The 17,489-nt window shown below is 45.5% G+C and overlaps 1 protein-coding gene across 1 annotated transcript in view; it reads left to right on the top strand.

Moving 5' to 3' along the window:
• Positions 1-17,489, top strand: part of LOC142301708 (uncharacterized) — a 124,241-nt gene that overhangs the window by 29,876 nt on the left and 76,876 nt on the right. The window contains exon 5 of the mRNA XM_075342727.1: positions 16,140-16,232. Coding sequence (XP_075198842.1) covers positions 16,140-16,232 — 93 coding nt within the window. The remainder of the gene's footprint in view (positions 1-16,139; positions 16,233-17,489) is intronic.

Below are 17,489 nucleotides of genomic sequence, written 5' to 3'. Positions count from 1 at the left end.
GTCATTTTTTTTTTTAACTATTTTTTTAAATAAAAAAAATTAATGGGGTTCCCTGGATTTGGTTGCCAGGCAGATGGGGGTGGCAACCCGTAGCTGTCTGCTTTATCTGCGCTGAGAATCAAAAATACCACGGAGCGCTTCGTTTTTTTTTAAACATTTATTTTTACAGCACTGTGATGTCCAGCAATCAAAATACAGGGAAGCCCTTTTTATTTTAGTTATTTAAATAAAGAATTAAAAAAAAATATATATGGGCTCCCGCTGCATTTTTTGTATTGCTAGCTAAGGGTAATCCAAGCAGCTACTGGCTGCCAACCCCCACTGCTTGGTGTTACCTTCACTGGCAATGGAAAATCCAGGGAAGCATTTTTTATTCTTTTTGCCAAAAAAACTACAAAAAAAATGACGTGTGCTTCGCCATATTTTGGTTTGCTAGCCAGGTACAGCAGGCAGGTACTGCTGCCCTCAACCCCCAGCTGCCTATTTGTACCCGGCTGGGAACTAAAAATATAGGGAAACCTTTTTTTTAATTATTTCATGAATTTCATGAAATGATTAAAAAAACAAACAAACACGTGGGCTTCGCCCCATTTGTGTGTCCAGCCAGGTACAACTAGGCAGCTGGGGAATGGAATCTGCAGCACAGGTTAGCCCAAAGGGTCTGGGCCCCTCTGCTGCAAATTGCAGTCCGCAGCCGCCCCAGAAAATGGCGCTCTCATAGAAGCGCCATCATCTGGCGCTATATCCAACTCTTCCAGCAGCCCTGAAGCCGGGTGGCTTGCTGGGTAATAATGAGTTAATACTAGCTTTGTTTTACTAGCTAGTATTAAGCCAGAGATTCTTAATGTTAGGCAAGTTTGACCCGGCCATTAAGAATCTCCAATAAAGGGTTAAAAAAAGACACCACACAGAGAAAAAATACTTTAGTAGAAATAAATACACAGACACACTTACAGACTCCATGTTTATTACTCCCTCTTAGTCCTCCATGATCTATGGTCTTCTATCTTCTTTCTCCTTCAACACATGCAGCTCTCCTCCATCAGCAGCACTGCAGGGGAGAAAGACGCTGCTCCCCATGCAGGCTTTTCACTCCGTGAGTGATCAGTGCTGCTGGCTGTTAGCGGCTATTTTGACGTCTCGATGGGTCCTGCATCACTGCTAGTTACCGGGAGGACGCAGCTATTACCGATGGAAAAGCGGCAAGAGACAGAGTGCAGGACGCATCGCGGGCACCGGTAAGTGTTATGGCAATGTTTATTAACTGTATGTGTACATTTATAATGTGTTTTTATGTGTTTGTGATTGCCTCCCATTGTTTTCAATGGGGTTCAAGAGGTTCGTCAAATGGCTCGTCGAACGGCTCGTCGAACGGGGCACCGAACTCGAACTCTAGGGGGTGGCTCATTTCTAGTGGTGAGGGGCACGAAGGAGGACATCGCTACTTTAGGCCAAGTTCACACAGTGCAGATTTTTGGGGGGATTTGCGGTGTGAACCCACTAGTCTTGGTGCAGTGGGATTTGCTCAGTAACAGGATGGTGCTTCAGAATCCATGTGCTGATAATATTTGGTCATGGCGTAGCGGCATTATTTTGCAATGTATAGTAGTATTATTGGTCTTGGTATGGTGGGTTCTGTTCAGTAACACTATATATTATGTGTTATTTGGTAATTGTATGACTATTTTGTCGCAGTATTACCCAGCGAGTGTCAGGCCCTGCGCTGCCCAGCGACCGTCAGGCCCTGCGCTGCCCAGTGACCATCAGTCCCTGCGCTGCCCAGCGACCGTCAGGCCCTGTGCTGCTCAGTGAATCGTACACAGTCACAAGACAGGAGCACAAGCACACAGCACTGCCTAGACTGGTCCTCTGCAGACAAAGCCGCACCCAGTAACAGTCTACTTACTGGACTGGTAGATGTATAGCCTGGGTAGAATAAAGATTAATTCATAATGTGTATATGCGTCCCCAGTAACTTTTATGCCCCCCCCCCCCACTGGCTTCCCAGTAACTTGTATGGCCCCCCCAGTGTACCGCCCCTATGTCAGCAGCCTGCCTCCGCTGCTCGGTTCTTGATCCGCGGTGACTCTAGGGGTCTCTGGACCTGGGGATCGGGGTCGCGCGGCCACTTGGAATAAAAACCGGGTTATTTACAGGGGATTGTAAGGACAGTTTGTGACGCCACCCGTGGTGTGTGGTAAGGTGTAGTACCACCGCTGCAATGGGATGTACCCGGTGGCGATGGTGTGGGCAGCCAGATGGTTAACCCCTCCACGAGTAGGGGGAATGCCCCGGGACTCGGTGTGGGTGACATGGAGGTGCCGTTGGGATGGTCAGGGATCGTTTTAGTACTCACTCAGTGCAATAATGCTTACACCGACAACAGTTGTAAATCAAAGTTTGTAGTACCGCTGCAGAAGGGAAGGAGCATGCCTGGATCCCGAGCCCGTTGGTGTTGCTTGTTAGCCTGTGGCCTTTTCCGTGGCACCTTTCTTCTAAATGGTCCCTCCAGCTTAGAACTATCGGGTCCCGTTCACCAGTATGGCTAACTGGGTGAGCTTGCGCTCAGGGTTCACGCTTGGGATTTTCTGGACTATGTAGTGGGGAAGTACTATCCCCCTCGTTGCGCTAGTACCCCAATTTTGGAGCGGGTGGAGAACGGATCTTGAAGACTCCGTCCTCGTCGGGTAAATTGTCAAGACGCTTGAAGCTCTTTCTCGACGTAGGGTCAACGTACCCCGTCATGCCCTGGCCCTGGCCCCAGAGTGTTCCTAGGATTTAGATTAGCTTGTTCTTGGCAACACCAAAGGTCAGGGGCCCGTAACTAAGGGGGAGGTTGATATTGTACAGAAGGGCAATTGCACAATACCCTGTGATGACCTGATAGGCCAGGGCATCACACCAGTAACATATATGCTGTTTATTATATTAATATTTTATTGTATTTTTTTTTTAGTTGGGGGGGACGCTATTCAGACTTTTGCTATGGGGCCCCATGATTTCTATGTACGCCCCTGACCCCACCTCCACCTTGATGACATCTGAGTCGGAGTGGAGCTCTCTGCTCTTTACTGATCCAGCCTCTGGCTCATCCATCTGGCCCATCAAGAGTCACTCTCATTTCATCAGTCCATAAATTCTTTGAAAAATCAGTTTTAAGATATTTCTTGGCCCAGTCTTGACTAGAGATGAGCGAACCGGTCGCGGTTCGGCTTGAGTTCGGTTCGCCGAATGGAGGTCTCGTTCGAGTTCGGTTCGGCGAACCACTCGAACCGCATAGGAAACAATGGGAGGCAATCACAAACACATAAAAACACCTAGAAAACACCCTCAAATGTGTCCAAAAGGCGACAAACAACTCACAACACAACACAAACACATGGGAAAGTGACAAGGACATATACTCATGCGAAAACAAAAGAGCTGGACAAGGAAAAAGAGGAGGAGACACAGATATAGGCATGGCATGCCCTTCTAAAATCATGTAAAACATCGCAAGGTTACTCCAAGCGGAGTCTCCCTTTTTTCCAAAAATTGGGCACACACACACACCCACCCCTTCAGTGGCAGCACTTGTGCCCCAGTTGTACACTTCACAGGTAGATTTGCATCAAGCACATTCAAAAATACGCCATCCTTAACCGTCCCCAGGATGACACCGGGGTAGGTAGCTAAGTCTTTCCTGATCCCAGCTCTGTTCATCTTGGATCATTTTTAAAAACACTGTAAGCAAGGGTTACTCCAAGCGGAGTCTCCCCCTTTTTTCCAAAAATTGGGCCCCACACACACCCACCCCTTCAGTGGCAGCACTTGTGCCCCAGTTGTACACTTCACAGGTAGATTTGCATCAAGCACATTCAAAATCCACAAGCATTCACTCTCCCCAGGATGACACAGGGGTAGTAAATTCCTTGTGGATCCATGACTTGTTCATTTTGATGAACGTTAGTCTGTCCACATTGTCACTGGACAGACACGTGCGCTTATCTGTCAGCACACACCCAGCAGCACTGAAGACACGTTCAGAGACAACGCTGGCAGCTGGACACGACAAAATCTCCAAGGCGTAAGTGGAGAGCTCTGGCCATTTTTCAAGATTTAAAGCCCAAAATGAGCAAGGTTCCATTTGCAAAGTCATGGCATCGATGTTCATTTGGAAATACTCATGTATCATCCTCTCCAGCCGTTGACTATGTGTCAGACTTGTTGTCTCTGGTGGCCTTGCAAAGGATCAAAGGATGGTCTAAAAAATTCTGAAAAGATTCAATAAAATTGCTGTTACCAGCACCAGATACGGTGCTGCCGGTACGGGTAGACTGTTGAAGATGACGAGACCGTCCCATGTTTGTCAAGTTACAACTGGGAGATTCACTCCCTGCACCACGGTTGTTTGGTGGAAAAGCCGAGCTAAGATCGAGTAACAGCTTTTGCTGATACTCCTGCATACGTGCGTCCCTTTCTATGGCTGGAATTATGTCACAAAATTTGGACTTGTACCGGGGATCTAATAGTGTGGCAAGCCAGTAGTCATCATTACTTCTAATTTTGACAATACGAGGGTCATGTTGGAGGTAGTGCAGCAAGAAGGTGCTCATGTGTCTTGCGCAGCCATGCGGACCAAGTCCACGCTGTGTTTGTGGCATAGAGGTGCTAACCGTTCTTTCTTCCTCTGACATCTCCCCCCAACCTCTTTCAACAGAAATTTGACCAAGGTCTCCCTCATCCGCTGAGTCTTCCATGTCCATGGACAGTTCGTCCTCCATTTCTTCATGTTCTCCTCACCTTCCTCAACATTTCGCCTGCTACTATGCGCCCTTGTTGACCCCTGTCCCCCATGGTCCCATGCCTGCCGCGTTGGTGATGATGAACGTCTGGACCTTGGTGATGTTGTTGTGTCTTGCGCATATGAATCCTCCTGTAGTTCCTCCCCTTCCTGTTGTCCCACCCCCTGACTCCGAATAGTGTTTAGCGTGTGCTCCAGCATGTAAATGACTGGTATTGTCATGCTGATAATGGCATTGTCAGCGCTAAACATATTCGTCGCCATGTCGAAACTGTGCAGAAGGGTGCATAGGTCCTTGATCTGAGACCACTCCATCAGGGTGATCTGCCCCACCTCTGCATCTCGTTGGCCCAGGCTATACATCATGACGTTTTGCACCAGGGCTCCACGGTGCTGCCACAGTCGCTGTAACATGTGGAGAGTCGAATTCCAGCGTGTCGGCACATCGCATTTCAGGCGATGAACCGGCAGGCCGAAAGACTTCTGGAGCGATGCAAGTCGCTCAGCAGCGGTGGTTGAACGGCGGAAGTGAGCAGACAGTTTTCGTGCCCTGGTCAGAAGGCCATCTAGGCCGGGATAGTGTGTTAAAAATTGCTGGACAACAAGGTTCAACACGTGAGCCATACAAGGCACGTGTGTCACCTTGCCCAGGCGAAGGGCCGCACCCAGGTTTGTAGCATTGTCGCACACGGCTTTACCAGGCTGCAGGTTGAGTGGAGACAACCATTTATTAAACTCAGTCTCCAGAGCTGCCCACAACTCAGCCGCTGTGTGACTCTTATTTCCAAGACATTTCAAGCTAAAGACCGCTTGATGCCGTTGCGCTCTGCTGCCAGCATAATAATGAGGGGTGCGTTATTCCTTCTGCGCAGTTACAACGCTGGTGGCCTGACCAGGCAGGCTTGGGGTGGAGGTGGAGGACCCAGACGAGGTGGAGGAGGCAGAAGCAGTGGCGGAACTTGGACAGACAGAGGATTGACACACAAGTCGTGGGGACGGCAAGACTTGTGCAGCAGACCCTTCACCATCTATCACCATAGTTACCCAGTGCCCAGTCAGTGACATGTAACGTCCCTGTCCATGCTTACTGGTCCAAGTATCGGTGGTGAAGTGCACCCGTTCACACACAGTTTCTCAAGGAAGCGGTGATGTTGTGTGCGACATACTGGTATAGCGCAGACACACCTTTCTTAGAGAAGTAGTGGCGACTGGGCATCTGGTACTGGGGCACAGCGACAGACATAAGGTCTCTAAAATCCTGTGTGTCCACCAGGCGGAAAGGCAGCATTTCGGTAGCCAAGAGCTTACAGAGGGATAAAGTCAACCTCTTAGCTTTGTCATGGGTCGCAGGAAATGGCCTTTTATTTGTCCACATCTGAGGGACAGAGATCTGGCTGCTGTGTGTAGACGGACAAATCTCCAAACTTTTGCATCTGCCCATTTTGCACATGCTCACTAAGAAGCTGGGTGTATGCATCCCAGCTTCAAACTGAAGTAGTGCGCATGACCGAAAGTCCGGGATCATGCACACTGAGCCGAAATCCAGCGTCTGGTGGCGATGGCAGCGGAGAGGTGAGTGAGATCATCCTCTGACGCTGCGCATTCATTAGCATATTAGCACACCCACAAGAGAGTGCTAACATGCTAGTGGGGTTGACTAGTAAGGGAAGCAACGCCCTTGGGAATAGTCCTCGCACTCATTAGCATACGATACAAGATCTTTAGAAATACTTTTTCTAAAGATCCCTTTATCTATGCTAGTGTATACAGGGACTGACAGGGAAGGATTACTAATATGCACCCAGAACTGCTCGTGGTTCGGGGTGCATATTGGACCTGACATTTTCCCTTTAATATAATTTATACAGTGTGATTTTTTGGGGATTTTATTTTGGAAATTCTAGCTCTAAGTTTTAAAATTAACCTACCCTTAAAATTATAAACTGTTCATGCCTTTGTTAGTGCGCAAACTTACAAAATAAGCAAGGGATCTAATAATTACTTCCTTCACTGTATGAGGCTGTGTATGGGCTCATACTTTATAAAGTAGTGCTGTATGTGGTCCAATACTGTATATAGGGGCTATATGTGGGCTCATACTGTATATAAGTGTTACTGTGTGTGTCGGGCCATACTGTATATAAGAGGCAGTGTGGGCTCATACTGTATACAGTCATATGGAAAAGTTTGGGCACCCCTATTAATGTTAACCTTTTTTCTTTATAACAATTTGGGTTTTTGCAACAACTATTTCAGTTTCATATGTCTAATAACTGATGCACTCAGTAATATTTCTGGAGTGAAATGAGGTTTATTGTACTAACAGAAAATGTGCAATCCGCATTTAAACAAAATTTGACCGGTGCAAAAGTATGGGCACCTTAACATAAAAGTGACATTAATATTTTGTAGATCCTCCTTTTGCAAAAATAACAGCCTCTAGTCACTTCCTGTAGCTTTTAATGAGTTCCTGGATCCTGGATGAAGGTATATTTGACCATTCCTGTTTACAAAACAATTCCAGTTCAGTTAAGTTTGATGGTCGCCGAGCATGGACAGCACGCTTCAAATCATCCCACAGATGTTCAATGATATTCAGGTCTGGGGACTGGGATGGCCATTCCAGAACATTGTAATTGTTCCTCTGCATGAATGCCTGAGTAGATTTGGAGCGGTGTTTTGGATCATTGTCTTGCTGAAATATCCATCCCCTGCATAACTTCAACTTCGTCACTGATACTTGCACATTATTGTCAAGAATCTGCTGATACTGAGTTGTATCCATGCGACCCTCAACTTTAACAAGATTCCCGGTGCTGGCATTGGCCACACAGCCCCAAAGCATGATGGAACCTCCACCAAATTTTACTGTGGGTAGCAAGTGCTTTTCTTGGAATGCCGTGTTTTTTTGCCTCCATGCATAACGCCTTTTGTATGACCAAACAACTCAATCTTTGTTTCATCAGTCCACAGGACCTTCCTCCAAAATGTAACTGGCTTGTCCAAATGTGCTTTTGCATACCTCAAGCGACTCTGTTTGTGGCGTGCTTACAGAAACGGCTTCTTTCGCATCACTCTCCCATACAGCTTCTCCTTGTGCAAAGTGCGCTGTATTGTTGACCGATGCACATTGATACCATCTGCAGCAAGATATAGCTGCAGGTCTTTGGAGGTGGTCTGTGGATTGTCTTTGACTGTTCTCACCATTCTTCTTCTCTGCCTTTCTGATATTTTTCTTGGCCTGCCACTTCTGGGCTTAACAAGAACTGTACCTGTGTTCTTCCATTTTCTTACTATGTTCCTCACAGTGGAAACTGACAGTTTAAATCTCTGAAACATCTTTTTGTATCCTTCCCCTGAACAACTATGTTGAATAATCTTTGTTTTCAGATCATTTGAGAGTTGTTTTGAGGAGCCCATGATGCCACTCTTCATAGGAGATTCAAATAGGAGAACAACTTGCAAGTGGCCACCTTAAAAACCTTTTCTCATGATTGGATACACCTGCCCATAAAGTTCAAAGCTCAATGAGGTTACAAAACCAATTTAGTGCTTTAGTAAGTCAGTAAAAAGTAGGAGTGTTCAAATCAAGAAATTGATAAGGGTGCCCATACTTTTGCACCGGTCAAATTTTGTTTAAATGCGGATTGCACATTTTCTGTTAGTACAATAAACCTCATTTCAATCCAGAAATATTACTCAGTCCATCATTTATTAGATATATGAAACTGAAATAGCTGTTGTAAAAACCCAAATTGTTATAAAGAAAAAAGGTTTACATTAATAGGGGTGCCCAAACTTCTTCATATGACTGTATAAGAGGCTATGTGTAGGGTCATACTGTATATAAGGGGCTATGTGTAGGTTATACTGTATATAAGAGGCTAGGTGGGGGTGCATACTGTATATAGGGCCTATGTGGGGGCTCATATTGTATATAAAGGCTATGTGGGGGCTCATACTGCATATAGGAGCTATGTATGTGGGCTCATACTTTATATAGGGAGAGCTGTGTGTGGGATCATACTGTATATAGGGGTCTGCTGTGAATCATTAATTCAGTTCAGTTTACTAAACTCTACAGAGAGTATGAAATTGCTGCGTATGCTGAGAGAACTGCAGTTTGTATATACTGTAGGTGAGATTGTATGTGGGGGGTTGGAGGATGTAGAGTAGTAGAAATGTTGAAGCTGAAAGTATTCAAATGCAGAGAGCATATGTAAAGCCCCCATACACATTAGATGGCTGTTGTTAGGTTGACCTAACGGTCACAGCTATTGCCAGCGATGTCCGAATGCAGAGAGGGTACCGGTGACCCCCCTCTGCCCTCCCTTTAGCCTTCAATGAAAACAGGCAGACACCGTTATACACGTAAAGGCTAGGAGACGTGCGGCTCCAAATAGAAAGACTGTATTATTTTGTTTACATTTCAAAGTTATACAAAGTTGATTAGGGCGTAACTATGCAACATACATATTCATTAATCTACATTCATTAAGGCGTGGATTGCATATTCCCAGCAAGAGAAATTAATATAATGACTTATACTCCAATAACAAGATGTTTTTTAGTCGTCTCTAAGTCAAAACATTCTGTGTCCTTGAGGTTGGTCTCACAGTTTATTACGCAAATAAGTCTGGTTCGGTCTTGCCAGGGAGAATGAATTTCTATTATTTTCTAAGTCAGTGAAAAAGGTTAACTCTTTCCTCACAATCCCCCCTATTGGCGTGATTGATGGACAGGGGGCCATCGAGAAGCTGTGGACTATAGAGAGAGCAGGCTAGTCTCCAGATACTTTCTGAGTCGCGGGTTTGCTCAGGGAGTGTCGTCTCACATCCGTCACCCAGGACTGCCTGCATGCCTCTCGATAGGAGTCTCATCATGATACGCCAAGGTGATTTCTAGAGGAAAGAGTAGAGAAGAGAAAAAAGGCATATTAGTGATTTCATACGGGTGCTGAATAATCATTGTATCTACATTGCTTCAAGCAGCGGGCAAACAAAGCCATTAGCAACTTGAACACTACATAAGCAACTAGTAAACAGAGTAACACTTGGTGTCATTGACTGATAGTCTGTTGTAACAGCCTCCCCATTGAAACACTTTGTTTATTGGGACTGGTATGGCTAAGTATGGAATGGAAGAGGCTGTCACAGGTGCGTGTGTACATATCCAGCAGTCTGTGATCTCAAGTTTTTCAGCTAACACTTCATGATGGGTCTCAAATGAATTCTGCCGTGGTGTAGAAGGCCCCAAAAAGGGAGTACACATAGAAATACTTATCAGCGGTATTAGGCCTTCTTGCAGTGGCTGGCATGGACCCATATCGATCTCCCCTCAAGTTTGACGGAGGTTGGAGTGGTCAGCTGAACAGTCAAAGGCCCTTCGAATCGTGGCTCAAGGGTCTTTCTCACGTGCTTCTTTAGGTAGACCCAGTCACCAGGCTTTAGAGAGTGGGTTCCTGGAACGGCATCAGGATCAGGTAGAGAAGAGTAGACCCTTTGGTGGGTTTCAGTTAGTCTCTTCTGCAGGGAAACAACATAAGATGTTAGGCTATCACATTGCAGGTGTAACTCCTGTGGGAAGTAGCATCCTAATCTGGGTGCACTACCAAAGAGTATTTCAAAGGGTGAGAGCCTGTGCTTTCCCTGCGGGGTAGTCCTTATAGAGTAAAGAGCTATGGGGAGACATTCTGTCCATGGTCTACCAGTCTCCTCCACTGCCATGGCTAGTTTGAGCTTTAGAGTTCCATTAACCTTTCACTTTCCCTGATGACTGTGGGTGGTAAGGCGTGTGTAAGGCTGACTGAATGCCTAACAGGGCACAGGTGTTCTGGAAAACTTGTCCAGTGAAATGGGTACCTCGGTCTGACTCTATGACTTCAGGGAGTCCAAACCGAGGCACCAGCTCACAGGCCAATTTGTTTGCTGTAATTCGGGCCGTGGCTGAGCTGACAGGGTAGGCCTCTGGCCATCCTGAGAAGAGGTCTACACAGACAAGTACAAACTCGTAGATGCCATGTTTTGGCAACTGTATATAATCTATTTGTACTCTTTGAAATGGGGCAAACGTCTTTGGCATGTGTCTTTGCGGGCTTTTAGTTAGCTTGCCTGGATTGTGTTGTTGACAGATGTGACAAGCTTTTATTCTCTGGGAGGCGTATTGTCTGAAGCCGTGGGCTACCCAATATGGTTGCATCTGGTTCATGATTGAGTTTGTGCTACCGTGTGTGGGGTAGTGGAGTACTTGGAAAATGGCAGGGAACCAACTGCGTGGCAGGACGGGAAGTCCGTTTAGGCGCCAAATCCCCTCCACCTTTTCTGCCCCCTTGGCCCGCCATCCGGCCTTTTCTTCCTCAGAGGCATTTTCTTGTGTCTCAAAGAGGTTCTGCATTTCTTCCTCCGTCGTTGACACTGTTTCCGTCTCCTTCAAAGGGAGTAAGGCGGCTTGTTTTGCTGTTTGATCGGCCAAGCGATTTCCCCTTGCCTCGGGTGTTTGAGCCTTGGTGTGGGCAGCAACCTTTATGATTGCTAGCTGTTTTGGTATCAAGGCTACTTCCATTAGTTTCTTCACTGAGGCTCCATGCCTGATGGGATTTCCTGTTGCTGTGAGGAATCCTCTTGTCTGCCAGATAGTGCCAAAATCGTGCACAATGCCGTGTGCATAGGCTGAGTCCGTGTAGATGTTCGCTGTTCGTTCTTCCAGAAACTCAATTGCCCAGATGAGAGCAAGAAGTTCTGCTTCTTGAGCAGATATGCGTGGAGGTAGCGGTTGCTTGGCTAAGACTGCATATAGAGTCACTACTGCAAATCCGGTGTGGAACTTGCCTGCTTCATCAGCGTATCTGCTATCATCCACAAAAAGTTCAAAGTCTGGATTTGTAAGCGGTGTTGCCTGAATATTGTGCAGGGGCTTTGCCTCATGTTCAATGAGTTCCTGACAATCATGATCAAATGGTGCGCTGGTACGTTTGTCACTCTCTTCTGTCCTCTCTTCTGTCCCCCCTTCTAAACTTGTAAAGATCAGCAGATCAGCAAGGTTTAGACTTGTAACTCGAGCAAATGAGATGTTTGGGGGTAGCAACAGCATGCACTGGAGTCTGACTTGTCTTGCCATGGAGAGGTGTTTCAACTGCACTTGATTGAGAACAGCATAAATGTAATGGCTGGTAAGGGTGGTAGTCGGGAAATCGAGTGAGATTTGAGATGCTTTCTGCAGTATGTTTGAAACTGCTGTAACAGCACGGACACAGGTTGGTGCTGCTTTTGTGACGTTGTCAAGTTGAGAGGAGTAGTACCCGATTATGTGATGTTTGTCCGTCTTCTGGGTGAGTACTCCTACGGCAAATCCTTGAAGCTCTGCTACGAACAGATTAAAGGTGAGATCATAGTTTGGTAGTGCCAGAGCAGGTGCATCAATCACTAGTTCCTTGAGCTTTTGAAAGTTTTGTCGAGCTTCTTCCGTAAGGGAAAAAGGAACATTCTTTGTGCAATCATACAGCGGTTGCATGAGTAGTGACGCATTGGGAATCCACCGTCTGCATTTATCTCTGCTTGCTTTGCATCTAGGGCAGCACAGTAGTAAATCATCCACGTACTGGCAGATGTACTGCGAGAGGTAGCGGGAGGGGGGATTGTCTCAGCTGCGGTGGCGTAATTCCAGGCTTGACTGAAACTTTTACGGGGGGCATGGGTAGTGTGCCGAGGTCAGTTTTTGATGTGGACCAGAGTTTTTCAGGAACTTGTAGAAGTATTGGATCCGTGTTTACTTTATGTGTAACATCAGATTCAGGTTGATCTTCTATCATCTGAAGAGTGCACAGGACTTCTTCTGGGATATCTTCTGGAATTTGCAGGATAGCAGATCCATCTTCATTGTAGACAATCTGAGCTTGTAGTCTTGATAGTAGATCTTCTCCCACTAGGGCATCTCCACCCAGGGGGGACACTAAGAATTTAGACACGAACATGTGTGGTCCCAGTTTCACCTTCAGTGGATGTGTTATTGGGATTATCTGGGCTTGTACATCAAATCCGGATACTACAGTAGCTTCAGATGAGATGGATCCTTCGGGCACTAGGTTCCTGGGGTTCAGGAGCGTGAGGCTCCTGAGTCCACCAAAGCTCTTATTTCCTTGTTGCCAATGTGAAGGGGGACATGTATAAATGGACCTCTGGCATCCCTATCCCGTGCTGCCGCAAGTCAGGCAGTCTTCTCCTCCTGACTCTCGGGTTGGTTTTGAGTGTCCCTCTTCTTCTTTCTACAGTCTCTAATCACGTCCTCTGACTCCACAATAGTAGCAGGTCGGTGCCTTCTTTCTTGTACCTTCTGGCTGACCGTCCACTGCTGCTATGACAACTTTCTTGTTGCTCCTTTTATCCTTTGCGTCGGTTTCTAAGCCACTTGCTTTGTTGACTAGAAGATCTATGTCTTCCATGTTCCTCCATTCTGGGTAGCACGCTTTCAATCTTTCTGCCAGAGGTGCATGTATTCCATCCATGAAGGATGGACGACGTATTGCACCCGCTTGTAAGACCAGCCCTTCATCTGCGAATGACTGCATCAATCTGTAGTAAAATGAGCTGACATTCTCCACAGGACCTTGATGCACTGGTCCCATTGTGCCCTTAGTTCTTTGCTCCTGGGCGCAGACGAGATTGAGTCTTATTATGAAGTCTTGGCCCGATTCCACATTACGGGTATCGTCCGGAACATGTCCTGTCAGGTGGGCAGTGAGTTTGGCATACAGTTCGGGAGACATATTAACTCTACACAAACCTTCCATGTGCAACCAAGTGCTTCTGTAGGAGACCTGTATTTGGTTCAGGTAACGTGAAAAACTGACTGGGTTTCTAGTCGGGTCTGGAGCATTTTGCAGGAAAGCCATCTGCTCGGCTGGAGTCCAGGGTACGTAGTCATCATACGTACGAGGAACTGCATCTCTGGGAGCATCTGGGTTTTGTGGATTAACAGGTGGTCTTATCAGGACTCTTCTTTCCACTACGGGATAAAGAGGCACTGGTGCTGTGGCTTGTAGCTTGTGCTGTGGGGCTCCACAGGCTAGGCATGTTTCACTCCAGTCCGGATTTTGTTGGCTACAGTTTGTGCAGGTCCATTCTGGGGATCCTGCTATTTTTGAAGCTGTTCCAGGAGTAGCTGACAGGTACAGAGGAGGCTGCTGTTGATCCTTATTAGCCTTCTTCCCAGCTTCTTCCCATGTGTCTGATTCTTCATGGTATATCCAACCTTGATCGTGGGCTGTTTTTGCCATGTCAGAAAGAGTTCTGATCAGTTTAGTCCATGATTTATCTGCTATCACTCCTGCTCTAGTAGCTCTTATTGTGTCCCATTTGTTGGGGTCCAATTGATCCTTCCCCTTCAATCCAAATGTCTTAAAAAAACTTCCTTGGACTGACTGGCTGTTCTTTTGCCATGATAACACGTAATGAGATGTTGCAGGGTGCATCCAGCTCTTCTGTCTTTTGATATTCCTTGCACCATTCTTCTTCTTCTTCTATCTTCTTCAGCTTTTAGACCCTTGAACGTCCTTTGGACTAAACCTACCTATCCTGGAGATACTCAGAGACTAACTCCTTTTGTATTCCTACCTAAGGTGAGGTCTAGAACCACCTTTCCTGGAGATACTCAGAGACTAACTCCTTTTGTATTCCTACTGAAAGGTGGTGTCCTAACTTCAGAGGGGGCTGAGAATGTTGAATGGCGCTGGGTTGCCCTTCTTGTACCAGAGATACACTCTCTATCCGATAGCAATGGCAAACAGGGCTATTCCTACTAACACTAGGGCAGTGAATATCACATCCATTGGACAGAGCAGGTACACTATTCCCTTTCAACACTCACTGATGTATGGGATCTATGACAACCAACAAGGACAACAGCACAGAAGTAAAGCACAGGAGAGCAGACACGCGACACACAGAGAGGCAGAGAAACACAGAGAAACAAACAAGCAAACAACCAAACAAGGCACAGAAAACATCAGCTGGCAAGGCTCTCTCAGAGTTCAGTGGAAACCCGCCAATAACCCAGTATCTACTCACAGTGTACCATTTTGCGCGTTGAGGAGAGGGGAGATCAGATGTGGGGAGCATAAAGAGAAGAATAAGGTTCAACTCTTACCTGGCCAGGTGTTTCTGGTCCCCACGTCTGGTCCACTCCTCCTCTGAATGGCAAGACAGTCCACTGCGTCCTGGGATTAGAAACACGGGTCCCTGCTTTTCGGGCGCCAGATAATGTTAGGTTGACCTAACGGTCACAGCTATTGCCAGCGATGTCCGAATGCAGAGAGGGTACCGGTGACCCCCCTCTGCCCTCCCTTTAGCCTTCAATGAAAACAGGCAGACACCGTTATACACGTAAAGGCTAGGAGACGTGCGGCTCCGAATAGAAAGACTGTATTATTTTGTTTACATTTCAAAGTTATACAAAGTTGATTAGGGCGTAACTATGCAACATACATATTCATTAATCTACATTCATTAAGGCGTGGATTGCATATTCCCAGCAAGAGAAATTAATATAATGACTTATACTCCAATAACAAGATGTTTTTCAGTCGTCTCTAAGTCAAAACATTCTGTGTCCTTGAGGTTGGTCTCACAGTTTATTACGCAAATAAGTCTGGTTCGGTCTTGCCAGGGAGAATGAATTTCTATTATTTTCTAAGTCAGTGAAAAAGGTTAACTCTTTCCTCACAATGTCAGTCAAACAATGTTTTGGCCAATTGTTCAGCTGGCAGCTATCTCAGTCACTTCTGCTATACAAAGGAGTACTCCTGTGCTCTCTATAAGTGAGCCACTGGCAGACATGCCGGCAGCAGCTTATCTCTGGAAAAAAGATTAGGATCAACAACCTGTTGATGTACATGCCAGAGCTTTGACTATCCTGGCAATCAATTGTCCAGTGTCCCATGCACATTATACTGTCAGCCCAATCTGTCGTTATCAAATGTACTGTATATTGGTGTGGGGGGTGGGGGTGGACGCTGAAGTCTTTCTTACACTAGGATATTGCGAAAACTATTAAACATGCAAAACAAAATGACAGCTTGGTTATGATACATGTAAGGTTATACATGTCTAATTTCAGGTTTCTCAATCAGGGATTATTCTGTCTCACGCACACGGCTGTGGTGGAGTTCCCAGGGTTCCCAGTCATAGGTGGTCTATGCGCCTGGCTTTGCCATTTGTATACAACCTCCCAAACTTTGCTTCTATGACTGAGCTAGTTTACATGTTGTCAGCATCATTAGTCATTTAAGTGATAAATGTGTAGTTCATAGAAATAATTAACTGTACAATTGAAATCATCACCACATGTTAATCATGTTTTGCAGAAACGCCTTCCTATATTATTGCTGGATCTGTAGGAGGATTCTTTGTAGTTCTTGCTACATTATTGCTTGCTATTTTTTTCATCAAAAAGAAAGGTAAGATAAGAAATAAATTGTTCAGTCTAAGAACTAATGTTTACAGTCACTCTATATGACTGCAGTCTGCTGAATCGTGACAGTGTGCAGTGCACACACAGTCGTGATTTCCCTGAATTCTCCGGGTGGGTAGGCAGTAAGTTGACCACATGTGTGACATTGGCATACCTCCTGTCATGTGCCACCTACTGTGCTTCACTCAATTATCTTCTATTGATATAGGTTGGGTGAGACTAGTCAGCATGTGATCACAAGTAAGCAAAGGCCATACGGGGGAATACATAGTAATTATCACTATATGCGCATTGTACATTATCATAAGTTGGCAGACATTGCTTTTTAGGCCAGAAGACACTTTCAAGATGTTTGCTGAATTTGTAAGTTTGTATGCTGGATAATAGACAGGAAAGTAATTGGATAAAAAAATTAATGGATAGATTGTATGCTTTAGAGACAACACAAATGTAAAAAAAATAAAAATTCATGTACAGATATGTTCAGCCTTACATTTTCATGCATTTTAATAAAGGAAGTCAGTTGGTAGAAAATGACTGTTCAAACCAAGCACATCATATTGTAGGGAACATAACTCAATTAACCACTTCATGACTGCCCGCGGTTATTAAGGGGTTAAACTTCATACCTTTAGTTTTCAAACCTGTTCATACATTTGTCAGTAATTGTCCTTTATTCAAATGTACTACTGACATGTTTGGCGTACCCTTGACACGGCCAGTGGTTGAATGTTCTTTCCCAGTCACTTGTTTTCCAGCATCTACACAAGTACGATTTTTGTTAGGACAATGTTAGGACAAGCTGTGCTTGGTTTGAACAGTCATTTTATCCTGCCAATATATAATTAATTATTTATCCCCATTTTTTCAGTCATGAACTGCACTGTTACTAACCTGCTACAAGTTTGTACTGTGCTGTTTAGCTGTGTAATTTAGCATTTCTTCCGGAACTGCCAAAAGCCGTATGTGGATGACTGACCGCACTTTGCCCAGGTCTGCGATAGAGCCTCACAACAATATGTCTTTTTGTTTTGCTTTTTTTTAAAAAAAAACATACCACACATACCACACATCTTGGGATATCTGTGGTAAGTACAGAAAATGTCAGTGAATACCATAGTGGTACAAAGAAAACAATTTTTTTTTTTGGTCTGGAAGCTAATTACACTGCAGGTTTCCGCCCCCATTACTATTCATTGACAATGAGCACATAGCTTAAAGCATCACCTAGCACTTCTCACAT

The sequence above is a fragment of the Anomaloglossus baeobatrachus genome, chromosome 4 (genome assembly GCF_048569485.1).
Source record: "Anomaloglossus baeobatrachus isolate aAnoBae1 chromosome 4, aAnoBae1.hap1, whole genome shotgun sequence".
NCBI lineage: Eukaryota > Metazoa > Chordata > Amphibia > Anura > Aromobatidae > Anomaloglossus > Anomaloglossus baeobatrachus.
Note: the sequence above shows the minus strand (reverse complement) of the source record. Positions and strands in the feature narration are given on the sequence as shown.